The 26090-nt window shown below is 36.2% G+C and overlaps 1 protein-coding gene across 6 annotated transcripts in view; it reads right to left on the reverse strand.

Annotated features, from left to right (window-relative positions):
- The window catches only part of TPK1 (thiamin pyrophosphokinase 1), a 336496-nt gene that overhangs the window by 162703 nt on the left and 147703 nt on the right, over nt 1-26090 (reverse strand). For all 6 annotated transcript variants that reach the window (XM_028106283.1, XM_028106279.1, XM_088018241.1 and 3 more), the window contains exons 5-6: nt 20286-20358; nt 1435-1530 (exon numbers count right to left, since the gene is read on the reverse strand). In XM_028106283.1, coding sequence (XP_027962084.1) covers nt 1435-1530; nt 20286-20358 — 169 coding nt within the window. The remainder of the gene's footprint in view (nt 1-1434; nt 1531-20285; nt 20359-26090) is intronic.

Raw genomic sequence — 26090 nt, forward strand, 5'->3', positions numbered from 1 at the left:
ATTTATTGCTGGAAATAGCACAATACATTTGGTATAGTTCAAGCTACAACAGAGATGGGAAATGTTCACTCAATTTTGTTCAGTTTGTACAATGTGCTACTTGTCAATTAGGATAATTAACAAGGCTTGTCTTCAAAGACAGAAAAGGATCTACTACCTCGACTTAGTAAATATATGCCAAAAGCAATCTGAAAAACTTTTGTGAGGGAGTAAGTTTTTCTTAGGACTGCCCCTCCAATACCTCTGCTGTCCTGCCACATGGGTATTAGTCTGCATGAGACAGATGAGAGACATGAGACTCAATCCCGGCTCCAGTCCAAGACAATCAGGTTACTCTCATCCTATGTTGCCAAAACCAAGAGTGGCCTAATGGAGAGATCTCAGGACTGAAGTTGGATGATGATGATGGGAAGTGATGTCCCTTCTCCTTTAATCCCCCTGAATGTGAAGGGCTAAAATGCTGCTACAGGTGGTCATTGAAGGCAGTCAGGGAAACCATACTAGAGACAAAGCCTACAAAGCGGAACAAAGACAATCAAAGAAACAGACAAGACATCTGAGTTGTATCTGAAGACTACCTATCTCGCCTGACTATTGAGGCCAGGTTGAAATGTACTTCCTGTTATTTGTACCATCAAAAGCATTTTAATGTACAAAGGTGTTTTCCTACTTTTCTTAGTTTAAAATTACAAATCTGATCGTGCACCTCAGCTTACCCTCCTGCTTCTGCCAGTAAAAGAATGGTCAATTGCCATTCAATGCTTCAGGCTTAATTTGGTTGATCTTCACTAAACACTGGCTTAAAAAATATTTTGCATATCATTTCAAGTACCAAGAAAAATTGTGAAATATAATAAAATATAAACTTGTATACTAGCTAAACTAGTGTTATTAAATGCTTGGATGCTAGGTGAGAGACATTACGGAACACCTTAGAGTCCACAAATGCAAAGTAGCAGACTCTTCCCTGATGTAAAAAAGTTGATCATGTTTTGTTTGTTTATTTAAGAGTTTGTAATGATGACTCATGGGCCAAATATAGGCCACATTTGTTTGTTTTGCCCTTACAATATTTAAACACACATATAAAAAGAAAACACACATAGGTCTTCATGGAAATGATGAATGAGAGATGAAAAGTTGCTACTCATTTTAGGCCAAGAATGAGCTGCCAGTTTCAACTACTTTATATAAGGTCCACTTCACCCATCTTGTGACTTCATCACTATAAGGTATTTGAATCTTTGACCTCTGATTGAAGTGCACATTATTCTTTGGCAGCTAAGTACAGATTTATTTAACATACAGGAAAAATCTGACAGCCAAAACATTGGCACAAGAATAACTAATCACTTCAGAGGAGTAAAAACTTTAAGCAGAATCTTTCATACCCTTGTTACTAAGACTTAACCACCCAAAAGGTGTATATCTTACCTGTAAGTCTTTTTCTTCTATCTTTTTTTGGAGCAGTTCAAGACACTTGGTAAAGTCGGTATGGTCTTGGTCAGGCGTTGAAATAATCTCACATCCCTATGTGTTTAAAGTAAGAGGAAAGTTAAGAATTCATAATGATGGCAGCCTTATTATGACAAGATCAAACACTAGAAAAGTAAAGATAAGGTATCAATAGATATAGCCTATTATGCCTGTATTATACCCTGATCATTAGTATCATTATCGTTTTTATTTCACATAACAAGACATCTCAGAAATGGTGTTAGAATATCACAATAATGGTCTGATTATGACAATCATTTTATTCAACAAAAGCGCAGATTTATACTACATTAATGGTCTTTAAGAATCACTGCTGTGACAACATTCGAGATTAACATAAGGACTCTGGTACAAGTATTATAAAATATATTCACAGTAAAACTACCTGAAGTTAAAATGAAACTATTTCTAAAAAAGAAGTATGAATTTAAGTGGACCTCCTAAGTTTACTTACATGAATGGAAAAACTCATTAATATTGAACTAATGATAAAACTACATTTTAAGTAAAATCAAGTCAGCTGTTCTATAAAATTCCTTTACAGCACCTTTCTTACCCAAAGTAAAAAGCAGCATGAAGAGCTACACCTGCATAAATATGTCTCTTGGATTACTTTTTGGACATAAGGAAGTGAATTTATATGGTCTTTGCCTCTTCTACACCAGAGACCTTACCTAGTGGAAAACCAGGAACATATTTACAACTACGAAGCTACGACAGTGCCAACTTGTTGGCACTCGTGAACTCAGACAGCTAGAGAAACAGTATTTCTGAAATGACCCCTTTTCCTCCACTGTCTTAACAAAGGCAAAGGCGTGTAAAACCGTAACTTCTTAATTCACGAATGTAACAATTCGTGGTCTCTAATAAACAGATGAGTAAGGGGAAGTTAAATATAATCCTGTATATAAAGTTGCCATTCAAAGAGTTTTCAAGGATACAGAACACCCATACTGCCTCCTAAATTATTCTAAGAACTGTTCTCAGTAGATTTAACGGTTCTTCTTTAACTTCAAGGTCTCTCTAAATGTGTCAAGCTCAACCTGGGCTTCATTCATTTATGACTGCTATCCTACAAGGTAGTGACCAATGAAAAAATTAATTTCTCATCATTCAGAAATATACTATGCCCTAAAAGATATATATGTCATTTTTACAAAATCGTTGACATGTACTTTTCTGACCCTAAGAGAACATTGAAATTTACTACAATCACATAAAGGGCATAAAGCAGTTGACTTGTCTCAGGTTAACATTCCTAGAAAAAAGATATAAGAATATGCCAGAACCTACAGGGAAATTATCAGGGCTGAGGAGATTAGATTGTCACCAACCCCCCCCCCCGCCCAAAAAAAATCACTATACTGAAAGTTCCCTGAGGACAGGAATTATGTTTCACGCATTACTATTTCTAGTGCAGGGTACCAGTCTGCTACATGGTAAGTATTCAATAAATGTTTAATATTCTTGAGGAATAAAAACGTATGCTGGCAACGGAGTAGGAGAGCATGGTATCTTATTGCTAAATACTGCATTTTAACAATGGGAAATCACTTTTGTCTTTTTAGTGCTGACAATATAAATAATCACTCCAGCAAAAAGAAACAAAATGAAAAAGGCAATTTGAAATAGCAATAATACAACAGACGATTAACAGACCATTGTTTACGTTCACAGTTATCCTTACAGAATCAACACAGATCCATAGGACAAATTATAGTGAATGAGAACCCAAGAAATAATCTGGTCCCACTATAATATTTTGTAGATTAAGAAAATAAAAATGAGAGATTTAAAATGATTTGCTAAACCCTGGACAACAGGGTCCAACAATGTCACATCTAGAAATTCCACTTCTTTACTCTGATGATGTGGGAATAAATACCTAGATACCGGATACAAAAAGGTCATATAACATCTCCAGAGCTGGTTCCATAAGAATGGTTACACGAGAAAAGCTTTGAGGTTTTCCAAAACATATGAGCAAGGCTTTACCTCATCAATTTAAGACAGACACACAAAAAAGTGTAAGTCAGGACATGGAGACAGATTACCAGAACTAAAAAATGCGGGCTGTGTCTAAACCAAGAACTTCTATTGACTCTAAACTGAGGTGTTTATCAGCCATCCATAGCTTCTTGGAATTGTCATGAGTTTAAATAATTCTAATCTCATCACAGATTGAGAAGGAATTCACTGGAAGTGCAAACAGCCCCAACCGTCCTCACAGGGCAGCTTACAACCCTAGAAAGAATCCTGGCAAAACAAAGTATCAGCCAAAGTGCAATAATACCAGGTCTTTGGCCAACTAAAGATGTTTTTACTGTTTTCTAGGTCTTACGATAACATATTAACATCTAAAAGAGAAGAAATGTAAAACCAGAGATAAACTACCAAAATCCTGCAGACAAGGAAAAATGCAGAAATGCTCTAAGGTATCAAGTGATGCTTACCTATTATATATTTATTTATAATTATTTATGATATAGAGTAAGACTCCATTTAATAGAGTCAGAAGCCCTGGGTACTGTGAAGAATTTCAGTGGATTAGATGTTTAAAAGACAAAACGAAAACTCACACTAATCCAAGGACTTAGAAGATATAAAAAGCTAGGAAATTTAGCCAAATAAGTATATCACTTTCTAATAAATGGTTTCTAATATTAGCTTTCTAACAGATGTATATATACTTAAGAATATACAGAAACCTTCCAAAGCATAAACTGCAAAACTCCTTAAAGCACCTTTAACACACCAATGTTTGAGTGGAAACTTCAGTTTCAACTGCTACTGTCTTTGATTTTCCTTAGTTGCTTGGAATATATTTTTTAGGATACAAATTATTATTTTATGAGCCAGCAGGTGGCTCCAATCTCATCCTATACACTTGCCTTATGACGTTTTTGTCATTATACAAATAGAAATTTAATAGCTCAATTCTAATAATAAGTTCCCTTTATAGAAACACCACTTTTTCAAGCTGTATTATTATTTTTAATATTATATTTTATTAGTTTTGTTTTATATTAAAATTCAAAAGGAAAAGATTTGGATTGATGTCACAAATTTTAGTCTGTGTAAATATCAAGGCTATTTTAATTTTGTTCTAACCTAAAAGGAGTCTTCTGAAGATGAGGAACCACAATGCCTACCCCATGCCCTCCAAACTATAACCAAACATAAAAGGAAAAGCAAGGAAAACTAAGTTCAAACTAGTTTAAAAATTCTGTTCTGGTGTGTCGAATTGACCACAGACTTCCTCATTAGGTCTTTCTCATTCCATGAATCAAAACCAGGAAAAGACACATGAAAATTTAACTATAAATAATTTCCAGAGGCCCAGTCAACTACTTTTTAAGGGCTTACTAGATATATATATATATATTGCTTTATTAAACTGCACTGTGTACAGAGGAAGTAGGAATCTACCAAATACTAATGGCCCAGTGGTAAATAAAAACACGAATATCATAATTAGTAAACATGTAAAATATAAATACGTGTATGTTTGAGTGTGAGAAAGACAGCCAAGGTAAGGGGAGGCTCTTTTTCTTCCTCTTTCCATACTAAGAAACTCCTAGCCATACTTCACCACTATCCAGTAAGTGCTTGAAAGAAAGTCCTCTATTCATCCCTAAATTGCTCCTTTCTTTTTGTCGGGTAGTGGAGATAGTGTGGGCATTTGAAATCTCATTTTGGTTTTGGGGCTAAGCTACACTGTAAAGTAGAGCCAACCACAATACACTGCAACGAGATACTCGGAAAGTTACTGATTGATTACATTACCTTCTCCTCCATAGAAATATAACGAACATCAAAAAACTGCACTGGTGAGAATCGTATTATAATAGAAAATATGTATTAAGAAATTGAAATAATTCACAATATCAAGGAAGTATCATGAGTTCACATTAAAATGACAGATGCAGATATAAAAGGTGCAGAAGGATGTAGAAAAGCTACAAATAAGGTAAATTAACCCTACTGTCAACATGATAAATTAGCAGATTGGAGGAGACTAAAGACAAAAAATCAGCAAACTTAAGTTACCAGATGTAGAACTTCACATGTGAGGGAGTGCGCTCATGGAAAAATGAACTGAAGTGGAGCAAACCGCGTACACACACACAGGCAAAAACTGCCATTTAGTAAAAGCCTTGTCAACGACTCTGGGGATGCATGATCTCTAGTCAGGAAGGGAAGACTCAGTGCTTCCTGAGTATCGGGAAACTAACATCCGCACCGCAGCTGCTAGGACGATACCGAGGCATGTCAAGCACTCCACAGAAGTTTGATGGATAGAAAAATGATGGATGGATTAAAACCATCTTTCTACTCATGGCACTAATGGTATGCTTCTCTAAAACATACACGGGGATAAGCTTTAGACAATGAGTCTAACACAGAAAAGCAGCACTGTTATTTTTTCAAAGGTATTATGCCACCACTGCCATAAGAAAATCATGTAACACTTTTGTTTTAGGGCATGACTAATACAGATTCTTAAAGTGGTGACAAATATTAGTGCTTCATATGTAATTAAGCAAATTAAAATCCAACAATAATGTTAACAAAGTTAACATTCTGTGAGGGAAAAAGAACTACCAATGTACACGGAGGCTAACCAATGAAGCACTATGAAGTACTACATTAGTAATTCAGAATATCTTTGAATGAGTTGTAATGTATTTCTTAAGACCACTGACAAGGAATCAAACTGACATCAGGAACCTAACAAAAATTTAGCAATAAACAGTTTCCAGAATATCCCCTAGAATGACAATAACTCACTTCAATTTTTTTAGATTTTTTTTATTATGTTATGTTAATCACCATACATTACATCATTAGTTTTTGATGTAGTGTTCCATGATTCACTGTTTGCGTATAACACCCAGTGCTCACTTCAATTTCTAACTGCTAACTGCTAACATCTATAGTTACAGCAAACACAAAAATGTATGTAATATGTGTAATCTATGATCCTAATCACAGTAAAATCACAAATCATTTAAAACAGATAGGTTTAGGGGTGCCTGGGTGGCTCAGTTGGTTAAATGTCTGACCCTTGATTTTGGTCATGAAATCAGGGTCATGATCTCAAGGTCATGAGATCGAGCCCCATGTCAGGCTCCACACTAGGCATGGAGCCTGCTTGAGATTCCCTCTCTCCATGTGCCTCTGCCCTTAACCCTCCTTTTCCCTCTCTAATTAAAAACAACAAAAAAGATAGGCTTATGTTCAGGGTGGCATACTTACATTTTTAAAAAAGAAAAAAGTTTAAACAATAAGGGTTATGCTAAATGCTTAGATTAACCAAATAACTATTATTACATTAACCAATTTCATTACTTTATAAACCATTAATAGCCTACTTTATGAGTATTAAAATATTTTATTCAAATGACCAAATAATGTTATTATGTAAACTTATTATATCTACCTAATTACTATTAAAGTATTAACCAAACTAGGAGCTTTAAGCTATAAGCCTCATGAAAGTGTCCTTTGTTCGCTACTGCATCCCCAGTATGAGAACCCGACACAGTGCATGGCAAGTAGGAAGCATTCAGTAATGAATCAAGTCTCTTATAAAGGCCTATGATCAATTATCAGCTTAGACCAGGGATCAGCAGTTTTCTGCAAAGGAGCAGATAGGAGCACTTTCAGACTGTGCAGGTCATAGGGCCCGTGTCCCAACTATTCACGCTGCCTGTGTATCATGAAGTCATCTACAGATAATAGAGAAATAACTAGGGATACCTGTGTTCCAATAAAACTGAAATTTGATGGTCAGATAATCTTCACATGCCATAAAACATTCTTCTTCTTTAGATTTTTTTCCCAACCATTTAAAACTGTAAAAACACTTCTTAGCTTGCCATCTGTACAAAAACAGACAATGGGCCAGATCTGGCCTGTGGGCTGGAGTTTGCCAATGGATCCCTGCTCCAGGTCCACAATTAGTTTTTTTTGTTTTTTTTTTTTTTGTGATTACAACTAAACCCTATTCATGTGTGAGAAATTTAATAGAAGGAAAAAGATTCAGCCCTTTACAAAAATCTCTCTGCACCTCATTTTCCTCATCTGTAATGGAACTAATCTGCCAACTAAAATTGAGACTGAGGTTCCAAGTGATAATGCACATAAAGCTCCAGGCCCAGCAATGAACACAGCAAATGCTCACCTCAGCACTTCCGAAGAATCTCTAGAAACATGAGATGCTACAGTCAGACCGCCTCACCTCAAAGATCACTAGAGTAAGCAACATATTGTTAATATTCTCCAAAGGACTTTGTGTGGATGTTTACCAAACTATTTTTGAATTTACTGACAACTAAAAGAAATTATTACAAGGCAATGAGTGTCAATAATCAACCTAATTGCAAAAGACCAATGCAAAAGTCATTAGACTGTCATTCTCCATTACTTAATTTACTGTTTGCCAATAATTTAACTAATATAAGTTAATTAGTTTTTACATTTAGCACACATGAAACCTATCAGGTTATATACCATGTTGACTCCTCTAAAACTCTTTAATAGGAAAGAAAACAGATCCTTTGAAAAAAATTATAACAATGTATCAATTGTTATTTCATACACTATATCCACAGAGAGACTTGGCCTCATTAAAACAAGAGGCAAGGAGTTAAGTCTGGTTGAAAGCATTCCCAAATCTGCTATTAGCTTATTCATTTTAGGTGAAGTCATTTGGTGCCCATCCACCTACCCAGGACAAGAAAGGACTTGTGCAAATTACCCTGAAGAGATTTTATGGGGCTCTGAGACTTCTACTGTAACTTTATGGGCTGAGTTTATAAGGTTCAGAATTCAGAAGTGTTATTTCCTCCTAGGTACCATGCACACCAATTCTGAATATTTATTTGGAGTGCCTTGCATATAGCCTTGCACCTTGCATAATTAAAAGCAATATGTATGTAGCTATAAAATCTAAGATGTTTTTCAATAACCTAAGATTTTTCCTAACTAAATATAACCCAATTCTTTGAAAAGTCAGAGAATTTTTATTTATTTATTTATTTTTAAAGATTTTATTTATTTATTTGACAGAAAGAGAGAGACAGTGAGAAAGGGAACACAAGCTAGGGGGAGTGGGAGAGGGAGAAGCAGGCTTCCCGCAAAAAAATCAGAGAATTTTCAAAGTATGTTAAAGTTAGAATCTTAACATTGTGATCTGCTGATAATTAACTGTCTTCCTCATTAAATTAATAACATTTATAATTAGTATTTGAGTACACATTTTGTTATGGGAGATTTTAGTCACTTTACATGAGTTACGTTCTTGAATCCCCACAATACCCTTAATAAGGTAAATGTCATGATCACATTTAAGATATGCAGAGTGAAGTTTGGAGAGATTAAATAACTTGCCCAAGGTCACACAACTGTTGAGGCCATTCTATGTGATCTGAAGCCCATACTCTGAACCAACCATACTTTGTACTCAACCCAGCTTAATTAAACTTTGGGTATTTTGGCAGGTTTAAGCCAAAATAGTTGGTTTTCTCCAGTTTTAAGTACCTGAAAATCCTTTAGCTCTTTCGCAGACATGACTCCTGCCTGACCCCATGCCGCTTCCTTAGTAGCTCAAGGTGTAGAGACCTCAGACATCTGCAAACGGGCACTGAATGCTTAGCTATCTCGCTCTCCTTTTTCCTGCTTTCCTAACTTACAATATTATCACAATATTTATCATTATATTCATGACAATTCTGCTATTAAACTTACCCTTATGCTCAATATCTCGGTGTATAGGTGTTTCTTTCAGTTTATTTTTCTTAGAATTAGAAAAAATGAAATTACTTCAAATTAGAGAAAATGAAATTACTGGGAAATAGTAAGAAAACTGTTTATGATCTTTGATATATGCTGCCAGGGTGCTTTCTAGGAAGGATGTAAAAATACGTATTCCCACTTATAGTAGAGGAGGACAAAGAGTTTCTTAAAATGTAACAGTAGAAAAGATAATTCATCATTAATTTCTTACTGTGAATTAGTTTAATTGCTATACTTGCTTCATAATAAGCAAAGAGAAATCACTTTCATTAAGAGAAAGAGGACTTCATTGGACAGCAGGGAAGTTAAGACAAGTCTGGAGTGTGAAGCAGGAATGAAATGAGAAGTGGTTCATCAGATTGAGGACTGAGCGGTGAAGAACAGTATGAAAGAAATGGACATTTCTGGAAGGGGAAGTAAGTGTCAATCAACAGGGTGTAGGAAAGGAGGCAAAAAGCTATCAAAGATTATCTTTCAAGTTGGCTCTGAAAATGAAATAATTTACTATCCCATCATATTAGAATATTGACATGGATTTTTTTGTAAATAAGCAATGATAAGAGATTTTTTTTAAGCTATGATAAAAGTTTTATTGAGTCTTAACATTCTGACTCTCACACACTTTATTTTCCTCTATTTACTGCTAAAGTTGCCTTTCTTATTGTATGTAGGCATGATATACACTTAAGAATATTTTGGGGAGACATATTCAAGAGTTTTCTAAAAATCGAATATGTTAAAGTAATACTTTATTTTATTATTATTTCCATAATCATTCTTAAATTGAACTCACCAGAACTCTAATAAGAAACTGCCTGCCAGGGCGCCTGGGTGGCTCAGCTGGTTAAGCGACTGCCTTCGGCTCAGGTCATGATCCCAGGGCCCTGGGATCGAGTCCCGCATCGGGCTCCCTGCTCCTTGGGGAGCCTGCTTCTCCCTCTCTCTCTCTCTCTCTGCCTGTCGCTCCCCCTGCTTGTGCATGCACTTTCTCTCTGTCAAATAAGTAAATAAAATCCTTAAAAAAAAAAAAAAAGAAAGAAACTGCCTGCCAGATTGAGAGTATAGTAGTTATGGGGCAAAATGCCATGTACTCTGGATAATCAAAGATACAGATCTAAAATTAGCCCAAACTTGTTCTCAAGTTTAATTAGATAAATCCAACTGGAATCTAAGTGATCTATGTTCCTTGGTATGAAAATGGTCTTTTATCTATAGAAATGTAATCACAAAATAACCATTTCCCACTTTCCACTTTATTGTATAAAGCACACTATGGTGGATTGCTCCTTCCATTTTATTTACCAACCTTCTAAAAACAATTCACTTTTCAACTAAAAAGATTTTTTTTTTTTAATCATCAAATGACAGCCTACAAGTAATGATTTCTTCGGCAAGAATATCACATGATTAAACTCTTAAAAACCCCAAGTAACAGGCTGCCTGATATAATTTAATGTTCTCCTTCTGGTTTTCTAGATCATACATGAAAGAGAAAAATAAATGCAATTTAACCTTGTTGCAATTCTCAATTCAATCCCAAACATAAAGAGACATTCTCATCTAGCGCAATCTTCACTGCCCTGGGTGTTATAAGATAACCTTTCCTTTCAACATGGGATTGAATGAAAACTATAGCTTTCCAAACAAGAATGTCACCACTTCTATTAATGGAAGTCAAAAGTCTTTTTAGAACAACATGGGGTCTTAAATGATGGCTTTTTTCCTAAAAGCAGAGCCAGAGTTCTTTTGGAAGAGAGTGCCCCAAAGTGTTAACATAGCAGGCCTCAGACTGTTACCCTAAAAAAGCTTTGCCTGCAAGGTTGGCCCGTGGCTCACAACTGAGAACTTGAATAGTAAATAGTTCCCTATACTAAAAAAAAAAAAAAAAAAAAATTTTTTCTTAAAAGCTAACAGTGGCTTACTGTGCCTAAACTGTTTATTCAATGTGGTTTATGCTGAGCACCTGCTGGTTTTCTTCCTGGGAGTCTCGAATTTTGATACATACCATGCAGAGGGTGTGGGTGCCCTACATATGGATGCCCCCAGTAATATTCTGGGCATTGAGCTTCCCTGTTGACCATAGCTCACACTTATTGTCACAATTTGATGAAGCACATCCTGTATGACTCCACTGGGAGAGAACTCTTGGAACTAGTGATTGGTTTTCTCCAGATTTTTTCCCCATGTGCCTTTTCCCTTCACTGATTCTACTTTGTATCCTTTTGCTGTCATAAATCACAGCCATGATTAGTATCAAAAAGACAAGAAAAACAAGCACTGATGAGGATATAGAGAAAAGGGAACCCTCCCTGCACTATTGGTGGGAATGTAAATTGGTGCAGCCTCTGTGGAAACAGAAGTTCCTCAAAGAATTAAAAAAAACAACCACCATGTAATCCAATAATTCCACTTCTAGATATTTACAAATATCTAGAAAACAAAACACTAATTTGAAAAGAGATATGCACCTCTACGTTAACTGCAGCATTATTCACAAGAGCCGAGGTATGGAAGCAACCTAAGTGTTCATGGATACAGGATGAAGAAGATGTGGTATATATACACAATAGAATGTTACTCAGCCATAAAAATCTTGCCATTTACGACAATATGGATGGACAGAAAGGGTATCGTGCTAAGTGAAATAAACTAGACAAAGACAAATAATCATGTGATTTCACTTATATACAGAATCTATACAGCAAATGAACAAAAACAGAGAAAGTCATAAACACAGAGAACAAACTGGTGGTTGCCAGAGGACATGGGGGGATGAGTAAAATAGGTGGAAGGGATTAGAGGTACAAGCTTAGCCAGTTATAAAATAAATGAATCATGGAAATGAAAAGTATACCACAGAGAATATGGTCAATAATACCATAGTAACTTTGTATGCTGACAGATGGTAACCACACTTTCGGGTGAGCACTGCATGATGACGGAATTGTCAAATCACTATGTTGTACACCTGGAACTAATGTATTTGTCAACTATACTTCAATTAAACAAAAAAAATCACAGCCATGAGTATGACTATATGCCAATTCCTGTGAGTCAGACCTCCTAGTGAAGCATGGACTTGGGGATGGTGATGGAAACCCTGAAACAAAGAGCTAAAGAGATTGTTTCTCAATTAGGATGTCCGAATAAGCGCCTGTTTTATGATGTTCCTGTACACATCCAGACCCAGAGATCTGCTCCTGGTCTGGATGCTGTTCCTTCACAACCACTCTGAATATGCTAAGGAAAGAACGAGGCTCCACCAGGACTCCCTGCCAAGTCTCCCGAAAAGTGAAAAGTGAGGAGGGGGGGCAGGCAGGCAGCCAGCGCTGAAGGTAGCCTAGGTGGGCATTGTTGCCCAGTTACTTAGAACTAAGCAGAAGTAGGAAAGGATATTAAATACCACACAGAGAAAAGGAGGTTACAGAACTTCCTCAGCACATGAACCTGATCCTCACTTTGCTTTGAGAAAACTCCCTCCTTTTACTAGAGGATTACTGCATAGCGGTGAGGAAAAAAATGTGGATTCTGGGGGCCAGAATGCTTGTTTAGATCCCACTTAACCATTTCCTAGCTGTGTAAGCGTGGGCAAGTTGTACAACCTCTTTGTGCTTTCCATTATCTATAAAGTGTGGATAATAGTTCTGACCTAATGAAGTTTGTTGCAAGGATAAATGACTTTATAATTGAAAGTACATATAAAATATTTGGCATATTGGAAGCACTGTAAAATCATTGTTGGCTAATACTGTTATTTTCAAGGTTGCGATTATTTTTTCCTATCAACTTTTAAAAATAGAAGAAACCTCAAACAGTGAAACAAGATAATCATCCAAACACATTTTAGCCTAGCTGGAAACCAACATGCATTAGGTGTTGGTAGGTAAAGGGTAAGTGTTCTGTGGTCAAACTCACTGAGAAATACGAAAGCGAACAAATCAGATTTTTGGAAGCCTTCCTTAAAATGATATTGTCCATGGTGAATTTCCAAAAGGGGCATATAGAATGTCTAATATCACAAATCTATTTGGTCACAGACATCTTTTTTTGCATCACGTATCGTGTGGCATCAGCGGTTTGCTGATTACAGTAGCACAGTAGCAGTAGAATTACGTACCTGCTTCATATAAACTGTGATGAGAAGCCTCTACCTACTAGGGATACCAGGATGAATGACCATAGACCTCAGGTTACAGAAGATCACGTATTAATAGATATCAAGGAATAAAATTATGAAAAAATATTTAGATCAAGCTCAGCAAGCAAAGTACAAAAGAGGGAGTCCCAACAGATATAGGTGGGGAGCAAGGGAAGGACTGATGAGCAGGGGGGGTCCCATGAGCCACACGAATGAGTAGAGAGAGATGGAGTCACAGAGGCCTAGAGAACACAGCATAGGATTAGGAGAGTTAGGCAATCAGCCTGAGGTCATTTGCGAGGCACTTAGGGAGTTCTTAAAAATGTAAAGGGCATACACTTCCCTTTTTTAAATACCTAAAATATGTTAAACAAACTCAAACAAAACAGGTTTTGAAAAATGTAGACAATTTAAAGTCAATTTGAAAGGACTATGACTGAGGCAAGCATAAGGATTAAGGTATATTGGAGAGATCTTTCCACTTAATGTCCCCAGCCTGTCTCATCATTCCCCTGGCGAGATGCTAATAAGGATGAGCTAACCTGTTTAAAGAATATAGAGTGAATACCCTGTCACTCAGTTGTCAATGGAAACTACCTGTCTATAATTCCCTTAACAAAGGCTTTACACCTCAACATGTTAATTAGTCTTAAGGCGCAAGCCTAAGAATTTACTATACTCAGGGTTTTTGTTTTATTTTTTAAAGAAATATACCAATCAATGGAGTTGAGCTTTATACATTCACATAGTTTCTTCTGTCTGGTATAACAGTCAAACTGGCTAACATTTTACAATTTCTAACAGCCCAGTTTGTCATTTTCTCTAAATTAATTGGACCACATCTAAAAGTTGTTGGCATGTGGCCGGACAAAGTGGGAAAGAGACACAGTTAGGAGGAGGAAATAATAAGATTCATGACATTCGGTAGATCAATAAAGATGTTTTTAACTGGAGATTAAAAACATCTGCAGAGATTCTGTGAAATTTAAATAGAACTGAACCTGAGGCATTATCAAACTCAAAAGAATGTTTTCAGTAATTTTTATTCTGATTTTTTAAATCTAGGTCCATAAATTGTACTTATGGAATAAATGGATTGAAATCTCTTTAAAAGCAGTATTACTGAGAATAGTATTTTTACAAAAGTTTGTATGTAAAGAATTTTAGAAAGTAAAACAAAATACTACCACCTTATATTAAACTAGTTCTCCAGCACCTTTAGAGTACTTCTACATGTATAACATCATATGATGATTATTACAAGTTTAGGAGAAAGCCAGCACTGATTTAATTTCACATGCCTTAGTAAGACTTCCATTTGTGCAAGCTAGCAACTCAAAAAATAATTCGTACAGTTAGCTTAGGAAAACATGACTTTACTATTCATAAAAATCCACAAACTACAACGTATACTACTAATAGCCAAGACTCAGTTGTATTTGACGTCTCTGCCTGAGTACAATACCTAGCCCTACCTGTCACCCCCACTATTTGAAAATCAGCGTCCTCGTCTTTAAATTGGGAGTAATACAGAAGCATTTCTTGCTTAACATTTGTAGTCCACTTACGAGACATTCTATTCAAACGTCAACAAGAAGCCAATTTCCCATTATTCTGACAGGGAAAAATGATATGTGAACCCAAAACCTCAGTCTCCAAAAATGTAACAGATACATTTATAGAGGTAACAGTCATTAAGAGGAGATATAAAATGGTGAGCCACTTTTTGTGTGTAATATTTATAATATCTTACAGTATGAAAAGGAGCACAGGTTAAAAACGTTTAGACACACTACCCTTGTCTTTCAAGAGTAGTCTTCAAAAATTTGGGTACAGCCAAACCAGTGTTAGAGGACAGTGAGAAAACCTCACTGAAAACACTGATTTAGTATAAGATATTCTTCAATAATTCACATATTTGCCTAAAAAAAAATCTTATCTTTCCCAATTCTGAAAAAGATATAAGAAAGACAAGGAGATAATAATATGCCTGGATCTCTATCTCTACTCCTGAATTTACAGTGCTAGAACTACCTGGTAGCCTAGAATAATCTTGTTACGTCTGTAATAGAAAATTGGTGGTTTGGCATCAACCCAACCTTTCTGATAGTCTTATTCATCATTTACACCAGAGGTCATTGTATGTTTTCAATCAAGTCTTGCTTTTGTAACTGCAGTTCTACCAGGGTCTTTGGCCCACACCATGTTCTAGTATTTTTTTTACCACTGTTGTGATACCACATTGTGTTATTCCACAACTTGGAAGGATTAACAGAGAAGATAAAATCAGAACTTAGATCTATAATCCTATTCCTGACTTACAACTAGAGTCATTTTCACCAAACAGTCTGCACAAGGCCTTCTGTTTATAGTAACACTTTCTGGAATGCCAAAATACTCATCTGCAGCACAAAGAAAGACATTCATATACTTAAAGGCTACCTATGCCTTTGCTAATTTTCTATTACCAAACCACTGTGGTTCATCAATGTTCTATCTTGGCTCCATCCTATGTCCTATAACAGCTCTTGTCTAATTTAATAACTTACTAGTTTGGTCATTCTTGGTCTGGCCCAACTACTGCCACCGCAGAATTGAGGGTGGGAGGGAATGGCATGATTGAAATGTGAAGGTACAATGTATGGTCAACACACTGACTGTAATCCTGTTGATGGTGAAGACACTCGTTCCCAGAGATGCTAAATACCTTGTGCAAGCAACTTGCCCAATAGGCCAAAGATATAATGTGTTGACAAGCAGTACTGGCAGGTGAGTCCGAGTTTTAACCAAATTCTTCTTATAGGAGACATGGATATTGACCCAAGAGCTGTCTCTGACCAGCTCTACCATTTTCTTTTGAGTCATTTAAACTTTATGGGCCTTAGCTTTTTCATCAGGAAACTGGGCTACATAGCATTGTTTAATTTTTTATATTTTAAATTATTGTACATTTTATCATTATATTTATCACATATTTTCATCTATCCTACACACCTAAATTTTTTGAAAAACCTTGTTATTCTGTGGCTCTTTAAGGCATTTAAAATACAACAGCTAGTTATTTAATCTCCCAAATAAAAAGGAAGAATGTTTGAAAACCCCCTTCCTATATCTAGTCAAGGCCCCATAGACCACAAGTCAATCAAAGCATATCAGGAGTTACATGATATAACAGTTTCTTCAAAAGTTCTCAGGAAACTAAAATAAATGTGGGCATGACTGACTGGGTAATGAAGAAGGCTGAAATATGTGATTCTAACCTTGAATCAAGGAACACTGACTCAGAGAGTAATACATAAACAAACAAAATTATCAAGGGGAAAATCTATAAGAGACATTCCTCATTCTGAGCTAATATCATGAGCCATGCAGGGAAGAACGGAGACACAGAGGCAAAAGGAGAAACACAAAGATTTTACAGCTATATCTGAAAAGGAAAGCTTTATGGAGTAAACTAAGAAGGGCGTACCATATGCATTCCTACGGACCATATGGAATTAAGTGGTGGACTTAACTCCCCTCCATGTCCAAAATCCAAAGGAATAAATAATTAAGGCCTATGAACATAAACACTAGTGACTGGGTTGTTGGTATGTAACTTTGCTTGAAGCAGGTTACGCATATGAAGAATCAAAGAGAGAACACAAATAACTATGTTTTCTTCTTCCTTCTCATATATTACTAATTAAAGACCAAGAATCTATTAGGACATCCTTAAAACATCTTTCTCACTGCCTAACACTCAGGTTTTATCAGAACAAAGTCAGTCAGATGGCGTGTTACCCAGCCTCCAAGATGGCTACCAAGGATTCCTGCCATCTGGTATTGACAACCTTGTGCAGTCTGATCCCACATTGTACAAGGGTTGGTCTGTGTGACTAGCAGCATCTGGCAGAAGAGATGGTAAGATGGTGTATCACTGCTGAAATTAGGTCACAAAAAAGACTGCTGCTTCTGTGGGGCTGGCTGTCTTGTATGCATGTTCCTCTCACTCCCTTCTCCCCTCCCTCTCTGGAAAGCAAGCTGCCATGTTGTGAGCAACCCAATGGCATAGAACCGATGCTTCCAATCACTAACCATTGAGAAATAATAGCCAGTGAGACCACTTGGCAACCACATGAATAATCTTAGAAGAGAATTCTGTAGCCCCAGTGGAGCCTCAAAATGACTGAAAAACCCAGCTACATTATAACCTCATGAGAAACCTTGAGCCAGGAGCACCTAGTTAATTGACTTCCATATTCCTTACTTGGAGAAAGTGTGTGAGATAAAAATTGTTTGCTGTTTCAAACTGCTAAAATTTAGTATAATTTATTCCACAACAATAGATAACTAATGCAGATGGCAAGATCTGGGATATAAAATATTCTGTTTAAAAGCTGCCCAAATACTCTCTATTTTAGTGTTCTCAGAAATTAGGCAGGCAAACCAATTTAAAGTTTTATACAATCAGGAGTGCCTGGGTGGCAGAGTCGGTTAAGCATCTGACTTAAGCTGAGGTCATGATCTTAGGGTCCTGGGATCGAGCCCCGTGGGGAGTCTGCTTGTTCCTTTCTCTCTTCCTCTGCCCCTCCCACTGCTCATGCTGGTGGGTGCTCTTTCTCTCAATAAGTAAAATCTTAAAAATTAAAAAATTAAATTAAAAAATACAGTTTTATATAATCATGCAAGCTTGAGTTTTTCCTATAAGTCAAAGACATATCTACTAGGGAAAAAAACTGTGTGAATAAATGTTGGCTACAAAACCCACTTTATAATTTTAACGAACTTAAGCATTTCAAATTCCTTCTTTATTTTACTTTCTCCACTAGAGCTGTTTCAGCTTCACTGAAAACCCAGATCAAGTAGGAGGAAAAAAAAAAAACTATCTGAAAGCAGAGATAACTTTCTTTAATTTGTAAAAGAGCAGCTTAAAGACTGCTTAAATTGGAGATAATGGCTTATATGAATTGTGTGAGATGCTGCATTAACTTGTTATCATTAGCACCATTATTAAAACTGGAGCTAAACACCATGTGTCATATAGGGCACATTAGCTATATAAAAGACATCATTGGTGCCCTCTGGGAACAGATCAGAAAAATTCAAAGCTGTGAGTTCCCATCATACTTGAAAACTTTTCCCATACTTGAAAAAACTGGATTGCACTATATCAACTTATAACTACGCAATGTAGGAATTATTAGATGAGCTAATCTTACTTTAAAAGTTAAGCCTTAATAAATAAAAATTAGTTTTGAGTTAAAAAAAATTGAAGAAGTTATAAGAGAAAATTCATCAAATAGTAGTTAACTCAAAATTTTCCTTTATCCTTGACCTCATTTTACTGAACTTAGAAATTAAGGAGCTGGCTTCCCCTCATTTCCTTTGTTTCCCCATCCTGGATAGGAATTACTGGGTTGACACTCGCAGTTCTGGCAAGCCAGCAGCATTTAAGAGAGGGGGAGAAAAGTCACATCTGGCCAGATCTTCAACTTGTTTCTAGGTCTGCTTGTTCCTGCCTCTCCTGCTGTTTCTTCTGCTTCCAAAAATATGATTAATATCTATGAATTTGTAAAATTCTGCATGGTAAGCAAGGCTGAGGGCTTTCCGTCCCAAAGAGGTTGAGGTATGGAGTTAATGAGAAGTGAGACTGTGGGGAATGAACAGAAAGATGCCAATGTGAAAGTAACTGAGCATGAATATCAAACACCGACTTGGGAACAGTCTTCATTTGCTGACGGAGAATCTGACCAGCTGGTGGGCAGAGGGAACATGCCCAGATCTGCATTCACTGCCAGCCCCAGAATTTCCAAATCATAACAGCCTATGCATTATAAACTTGGTATCTCTGTTTCCCCATCTAGAATGTTTTCCTTTCTTCCCCCCTTTTTTCCTTCCTTCCCTCCCCCTCTCCTTCTTTCTTTCCTTCCTATGAAAGGTTTCCTCGCTTTCTTCCTTCTGAATTTATCTCACTCATCCTGATGCCTTAAAAAGAATTTAAATTTTTATCTCAGTAACTGCTGTTTCTTTCACAACTGTGTGTTATTTGCTAATACCAATTCAGAATAACAAAGATGATGGTGTTGTGGCTAGAAGAATTGCTGGGCTATAATTTTTATTTTAAAAACTCTGCATTGCCCTCTAAAACCAGGGAAAGCTTAAATTATTTATTACTGTAATACACTCCTATGTGTCTTCTATCATTCTCAGTTAGATCATCTACACATTCTTCATTGTGGCAAGGATCTCTGGAAGGTTTGCACAATAGTGATAAAATGAACACCTTAAGAAGCTGTGTGTAATTATTAATTTCAAGTTGTAATAAATAGTTTTATTCAGAACAGAGTAATAACAGTTTTAAGAAAACTAAAATTAAAGGAAAAAAACTGTGGTTCTCAAATTCTGGGGACACATAATTTTGCATTTTTATAAACATTCATTTACGAGGCTGTTTTATTAGATTACAATGTAAAAAACAGACAAAACAAATATAAGTCAATTGGGAACTGGTTAAATTAAATACAGTATATTCATTAAAGGAAATTAAAAATGACTTGAAAAATATATATTAACTAATGAGGTTGTAGGCAGTCATAGTATATATTAAATGAGCCTATATAAACTCATTTAAAATATATATGCATGGAGGACTAAGCATTAATGAATATCTGATGGTGAAGAATTACTAAGACTGTGTTTCCACTTGTCATTTTCCAAATCTCTATTTGAATGTGTATTACAATTGATAGAAAGTTTTTTTTAATAACCAAAGAGTCTCTAAATCCCTACACATACACCAAGGAAGCCAGAAAGAACCTAAGAAAGGCAATCATATGCGATCTTAAATATAAAAGTGTTTGTAGTTTACCTTGATGGCATAATATTCTTTAACTTCAGGCCTAATAGAATCAAAGTCTCCACTGATGAATTCAGGCAAAAAGCTGAAACAAAAGAATTCCAAGTAAGTCAACTAATTAAGACTACTTGTTTGTTAACCTTTAAAACTATGCCAAGAGGATGTCTTATACTCTTAGTTTCTATATAGTGTGGTTACGAGTAACTCCACATACCTGACTAATTCATCAACTTAGTCACACTGTCAGTCAATGTTTATCCTGTTTAAAAAATAAAGCTTAAAGAAGATTATTGGTTTAAAAATCTCCCAGTTCAGGGACGCCTGGGTGGCTCAGTCAGTTAAGCGTCTGCCTTCTGCTCAGGTCATGATCTTGGACTGCTGGGATGGAGCCCCACATTGGGCTCCCTGCTCTAGGAGTCTGCTTCTCCCTCTCCCTCTGCCCTCCCCCCTGCTCATTCTCTCTCTCTCTCTCTCTCACTCAGTCTCACTCTCTCTCAAATAAATAAATAAAATCTTTTAAAAAAATAAAATAAAAAACTCCCAGTTCAAAACCCTAACACCAAGACTCATAATCTTTCCATATTACTTTCTACATATATACAAACCTTCACATTATTTTGCCCTCACACAAGTTCAGAACCTCAACAAATTTGAACAGAACAGATGAGGAGGATGATTACGCATTCTCTGCAGAGCAGGAGTCAGTTCAAAGACATTTTCCAAATGCCCTGTTGACATACTTCTAGAAACAGGAGGCTTCTAGACAGGTTTGAAATACTACACAAGTCATTGTTACTAAGTAGAGGGAGAGAACTCCCCAAAACAAATGTTTCCAATTACATCATAATTATCTTATTTCTCTTCCCTACATTTATATTTTTTCAGAACTCTTCCAGAAAGCCTATCTTACTCTATGTACATAAGCCCTCCTTTACTATTTTTACATAAAGCATTTACATGACCTGGTAGAATTTCTTTCCACTTAAAAAACACCTAAGTGTGGAAAAATAAAACTTCCCTGGATTTCTCACTGCTCCTACAAAAAGCCTTAGCCTCCAGAGCCTCTGAAAAATATATTATGTAAAGAAGGGGATGTTTACCTTCATCCTTCAGAAATATTCTACTTTTCACATCCCATGAGAATTAGATCTGCACGCATTTATCTAGGTAATTGTTCTGATTCAGAAGAATAGTAAAACTTCAATACGTCTTCTCAAGAGGGCCAAGTTGCTACATAATAGACTAGATCCCTAGCTAAAAGGAGACCAGAGCTTTAGTTTGCTGAGTATTATGTGTCAAAAGAGTTGAAGCCCCAGAACTTGGAGAAATCTCTAGGTCATAAAAGCCAAGACACAGAGGCTATCAGGCTCCTAGAGAGACTCTACTGATATACCAATGAGTTGGGGTTAGGATTCAGGGTCACAGAATTTAAAGAGACTCTTGCAAGAGGGCAGAAGCTGCCACAACCCTATTAATAAATTTAGGGGGAAAAGTCATATTTCCTCTTCTTTCACATATGCAGGGTGCAGCTACAAGCACACGACAATGGACCTCGTTGTCACTGCAAGGCCAAAGAGTAAGAACTAGAGCAATGGGGACCGAGGAAATAGGAAACTGGACTCAGAACTCCTTGTATGTGCACTCAGGATAAAATTAATAAAGATGAACATGAAAAACCCAATACTAACTCTGTTCTTTCATGCAATTTTTTTTCAAGTTTTTAACTTAATTGGAAATATTACTTCTTAGGTCTAACCTAATCTAACTAGTCTGTGTTAGACCAACTCTTCTTTGAGCTGTATGTCCCGAAGACAAATGGTAAGAAGTTCTACTACAATGATCTGTACTGCATAACGGTGCTTCGATTTCATGGTTGGTTTGTTAACAAATGATGGTAACCTATTGAAATGTTTGGTAATTAATAAAATTTTACATTCCTGAATATCAACCATGTACAAAAGACAACAGTTTGTTTCAGAATAATGCAGAATTGGGAAGTACCTAAGTTTTTAAAATTACTTGCCTGGTTTCAGTTATCTTCCTATAAACTCTTCTCCTCAAAACGTCCCTGGCCACATATCCATTACCTCTAATTTCATTTTATACCTATTTAGGTAAGTACTTTTTACTCTATTCACATGAGGACCTAAAAACAGACTATTAGCTCTTTCCTCATTGTTTTTCCTGTTGTTACAATTCATGGATTTTTAAAGTTTTTTTAAAATACCTCCACCAAACAACATTCAAACACCCACAGAACAAAACTCATATAGAGCTCAGAATATTATTATTGCTTGCTAGGGTCTGAATGTTTGGTACCCCTAAATTGTGTATGTTGAAATCTTAACCCCTAACATGATGTTATTAGGTGGTAAGGCCTTTAGGAGGTGACTAAGTCAGAGGATGGCGCCCTCATGACTGGGATTAGCACCCATGTAAAAGAAACCCCAGCTCTCTTGTCCCTTCCACCACATGAGGACACAGGGAGAAGACAAGCATCCATGAACCAGGGAGTAGATCTTATCTTACACTGAACCTTGATCTTGGACTTCCCAGCCTCCGCTGTGAGTAATAAGTACTCGTTGTTTACGAGCCACCCAGTCTATGGGATTCTTTAGAGCAGCCAGCGAGCATGAGGCATCGCCGGAAGGGGTAAAAGGAATCATTCCTTCAACACCCTCATGACCTTTTGTAAGGAACCGAAATCCAAGAAGTCAAGTGAATTTTGTATATATGGCTAGTATCCAATCTACTTCACCATGTAAAGCAGCCATTTAAACTTAGGACTCTGGTTCTCTACAGTATGAATCATCCAACTTCCTCATAAAACTGACTTTATATTACTCTACAAATTTTAGTCCCTCAGATATCTAGAATCAACTTGCCAGTTTCCAAATATCATATTAATTTGACAATAAATAAAAATGAAAAATAAAAACTGATATACACAGGCAACTAGTGTCTGTCCCCTTAGGATATATAATTTTAAACAGAATTAGATCTCTTTTTATCACATATACTGTGAATCATGAAGTAAAGCAATCATATAAATTTACTTATATTTTCATATAAAATATTAACAGGAAAACAAACATATTGATAAAAGTTAACCGATTAACTTTTTAATATATTTTTTCCAATATAACATACATGCTTTAAAATCAACAAGGAAAAAAAATGAACAAGGATACTTATTTCTAGGAAGGCCAATGCCAAAAATACACCTGATACACAGGCTGAGACGGCTATAATAATTATAACTTTTTGTCATAGAATACAGCGGTTTTGGAAACTTCCTGAAATGTGCTTTTGGACAGAGCAATTAAAAGCCCATCTCACATTTCTGAGGCATGGGCTGCCATGGTACTTGAACATTCTGAAGAGGTACTTACTGGGGATGACACTTCCCAGATACAGATGTATGATGTTACCACATAGAGTTTACACAGGAAGAGTGTTTTCACAACTCTTTGGGGGCTGATTGCTTATAGAAGGTGACTAAGGGTATACGGAATTCTGTCTCCACTGACCATACTTCTGTTCACTGTTGGCCTCGATCAGACCAGTACACCTCATCTTGGTATCCTCAGTCTATGGCACTGATTGGTTGGTATGTAAAGGTGTTCCAAACGCTCAATAAATGGTGTGGACTCCGTTGACTTTTACATTTAACTCTTACCATACTTGCCACTCAGTAATGACAAAATAAGAGTTCAACAAGAGCCAAGATTAATTAGTAAGCTGAAGATCCATCACATGTAATGGTCAAGAGGGAGGCTGATATATTTAGAAAACATGCCTAAACAATGATGTGTTAGCACCAAGTACACAAATGCTGGTAAGAACACAATGAAGTAAAGATAGAGGAGAAGGCGGTGGGTGGGAAGGGAGGGGAGGGGAGGCAATGGGGAGAGAGGAGAAGATGGGAAAATGGGAAAAGGGGAAGAGAAAGGCCAAGAGAAGGAAGGCAGGGGAAGACAAAAGTGAAAAAGAAGCATGAAGAAAGAAGCACTAATTACAAACTTCCTATTATGCCTGGCCCACTATTTCCTAGCTTGTCCAAGTTATTGAACTTTTCTGAGCCTTACTTCTTCACGGGTAAAATGAAGATAATTTAGACTGGTTGTGAAGATTAAGAGTTAACCCATGGAAAGCACTTAGAAAATGCCTGGCACACAGTAAGAATGATTTAAAGTTCTTCAGCTAAAATAAAAGTTATTACTAGAGAAGCTAAGTAATGTGCCCGAGGTTATAAGGCTAATAAGAGCTAGAGCCAAAATTCAAACCCCAGGGAGCCCAATCTTTGTTCTTGGACAGCTACGTCTACAGCCTTCCACATATGCACATTTACGAAATGGAGCCAGACTTTGTCATAGAGAAAGTTCTCTACACAACCACATGACTCTCCTGCAGATTTTATTAATCAGCATTAATTTGGTCAACCTGTATATTTTAAAAATGTATCACCGAAGCAGAAGAGGACAATTTGTGCTGCTTAAGTAAAGATGGGATTTGATTAAAGGAACAGGTTAGGAGAAGAATGTCTGAGAACACTGCTGAAAAGAGTGTGGTTATAGATACAAGGCAAAAAATGGTACTCTGTCTGAAGAAAGGAGGAATTAATCAAACATTTGAACAAATGTTCTCTGCAAAACTGCATAAATTAAATAAGGGAAGGGGGGGCAAAGAGGGGGGTGATCCAAAATATAATAAGGAAAAATGACTGTGTATATGGAAATAATTAGTTCGACTGTCTTCATAAATACATCTCTAAAGGTAATAAAGGTGTCAAAAGATATTTAAATATTTGTATAATTTTGGATAAAAGAGATGTTCTGAGGAAAGAGAAAACATACATTGATAAAGAAACCCAATAGGCTACATAAAAATGTAACAATGTACTTATAAAAAAAAGTATATTTTTATATATGCAAAATATATAATGTATAAACATTGCTATCTATCCCTAATATACAAATAGTACTCCAAAGTGGTAAAGGAAACAAATCTAACAGAAAAAATTGTCAAAGGCTATTCATACCGCACAAGGAAAAGTCACACAAGAAATACAAAAGGCACTAAGTACATGAAAATATGGTAGGTAACCAATTACTTGTCAAGGAAATAAATATTAAAGTAATAGTAGGATACTGATGGACACAAGAACTTGTCAAAAATTAGGAGCAAGTGTTGCTAGCCTGAAGAAAAACAAGTACACTCAGAGACCACTGGGATCATGAATGGAATACAGCTTACAGACCAGCAATCCCACTTGAGAATCTATGCTACAAAGAACAGTACGTAGAATATCTCTACAATAACAAGGAGAGAAAAACTAAATGTTTAATAGTACAGGGAAGGTTAAATAAAATATAATGTCCACTAATAGGGAAATAGGCAGCTTTAAGATGAGTTGACTTCATCCTAGAATTGACAACTCTCCCAGAGGCAATGTCCACTCCATGTTAAGTGAAAAAAAGCAAGTTCTAGAGAAATGTCTATGTTCTGACCTTGTCTGCTACTAAAAAAATGTTTTTACATACAAGCTGCACATAATTATTGTATACAACTTGATAAATTTAGAGATAAGGAGAGACATACCCATAAAACTATGACCACAATCTATGTCATAAACATACCCATCACCTCCAAAATTTCCTGTCTTATTAATTTTTATAAGAACAGTAAATATAAGATCATGAGTGCTTTATAGTTTTCAGTGTACTAGTCTTTCACTTCCTTGGTTAAGTTTATTCCTAAGTATTTTACTCTTTTTTGACGATTTTGTATGTGGAATGGTTTTCTTAGTTTCCTTTG

This window comes from Eumetopias jubatus, unplaced genomic scaffold, assembly GCF_037043125.1.
Source record: "Eumetopias jubatus isolate StellerSeaLion01/CBP00866 unplaced genomic scaffold, mEumJub1_p1.0 scaffold_14, whole genome shotgun sequence".
Classification (NCBI taxonomy): domain Eukaryota; kingdom Metazoa; phylum Chordata; class Mammalia; order Carnivora; family Otariidae; genus Eumetopias; species Eumetopias jubatus.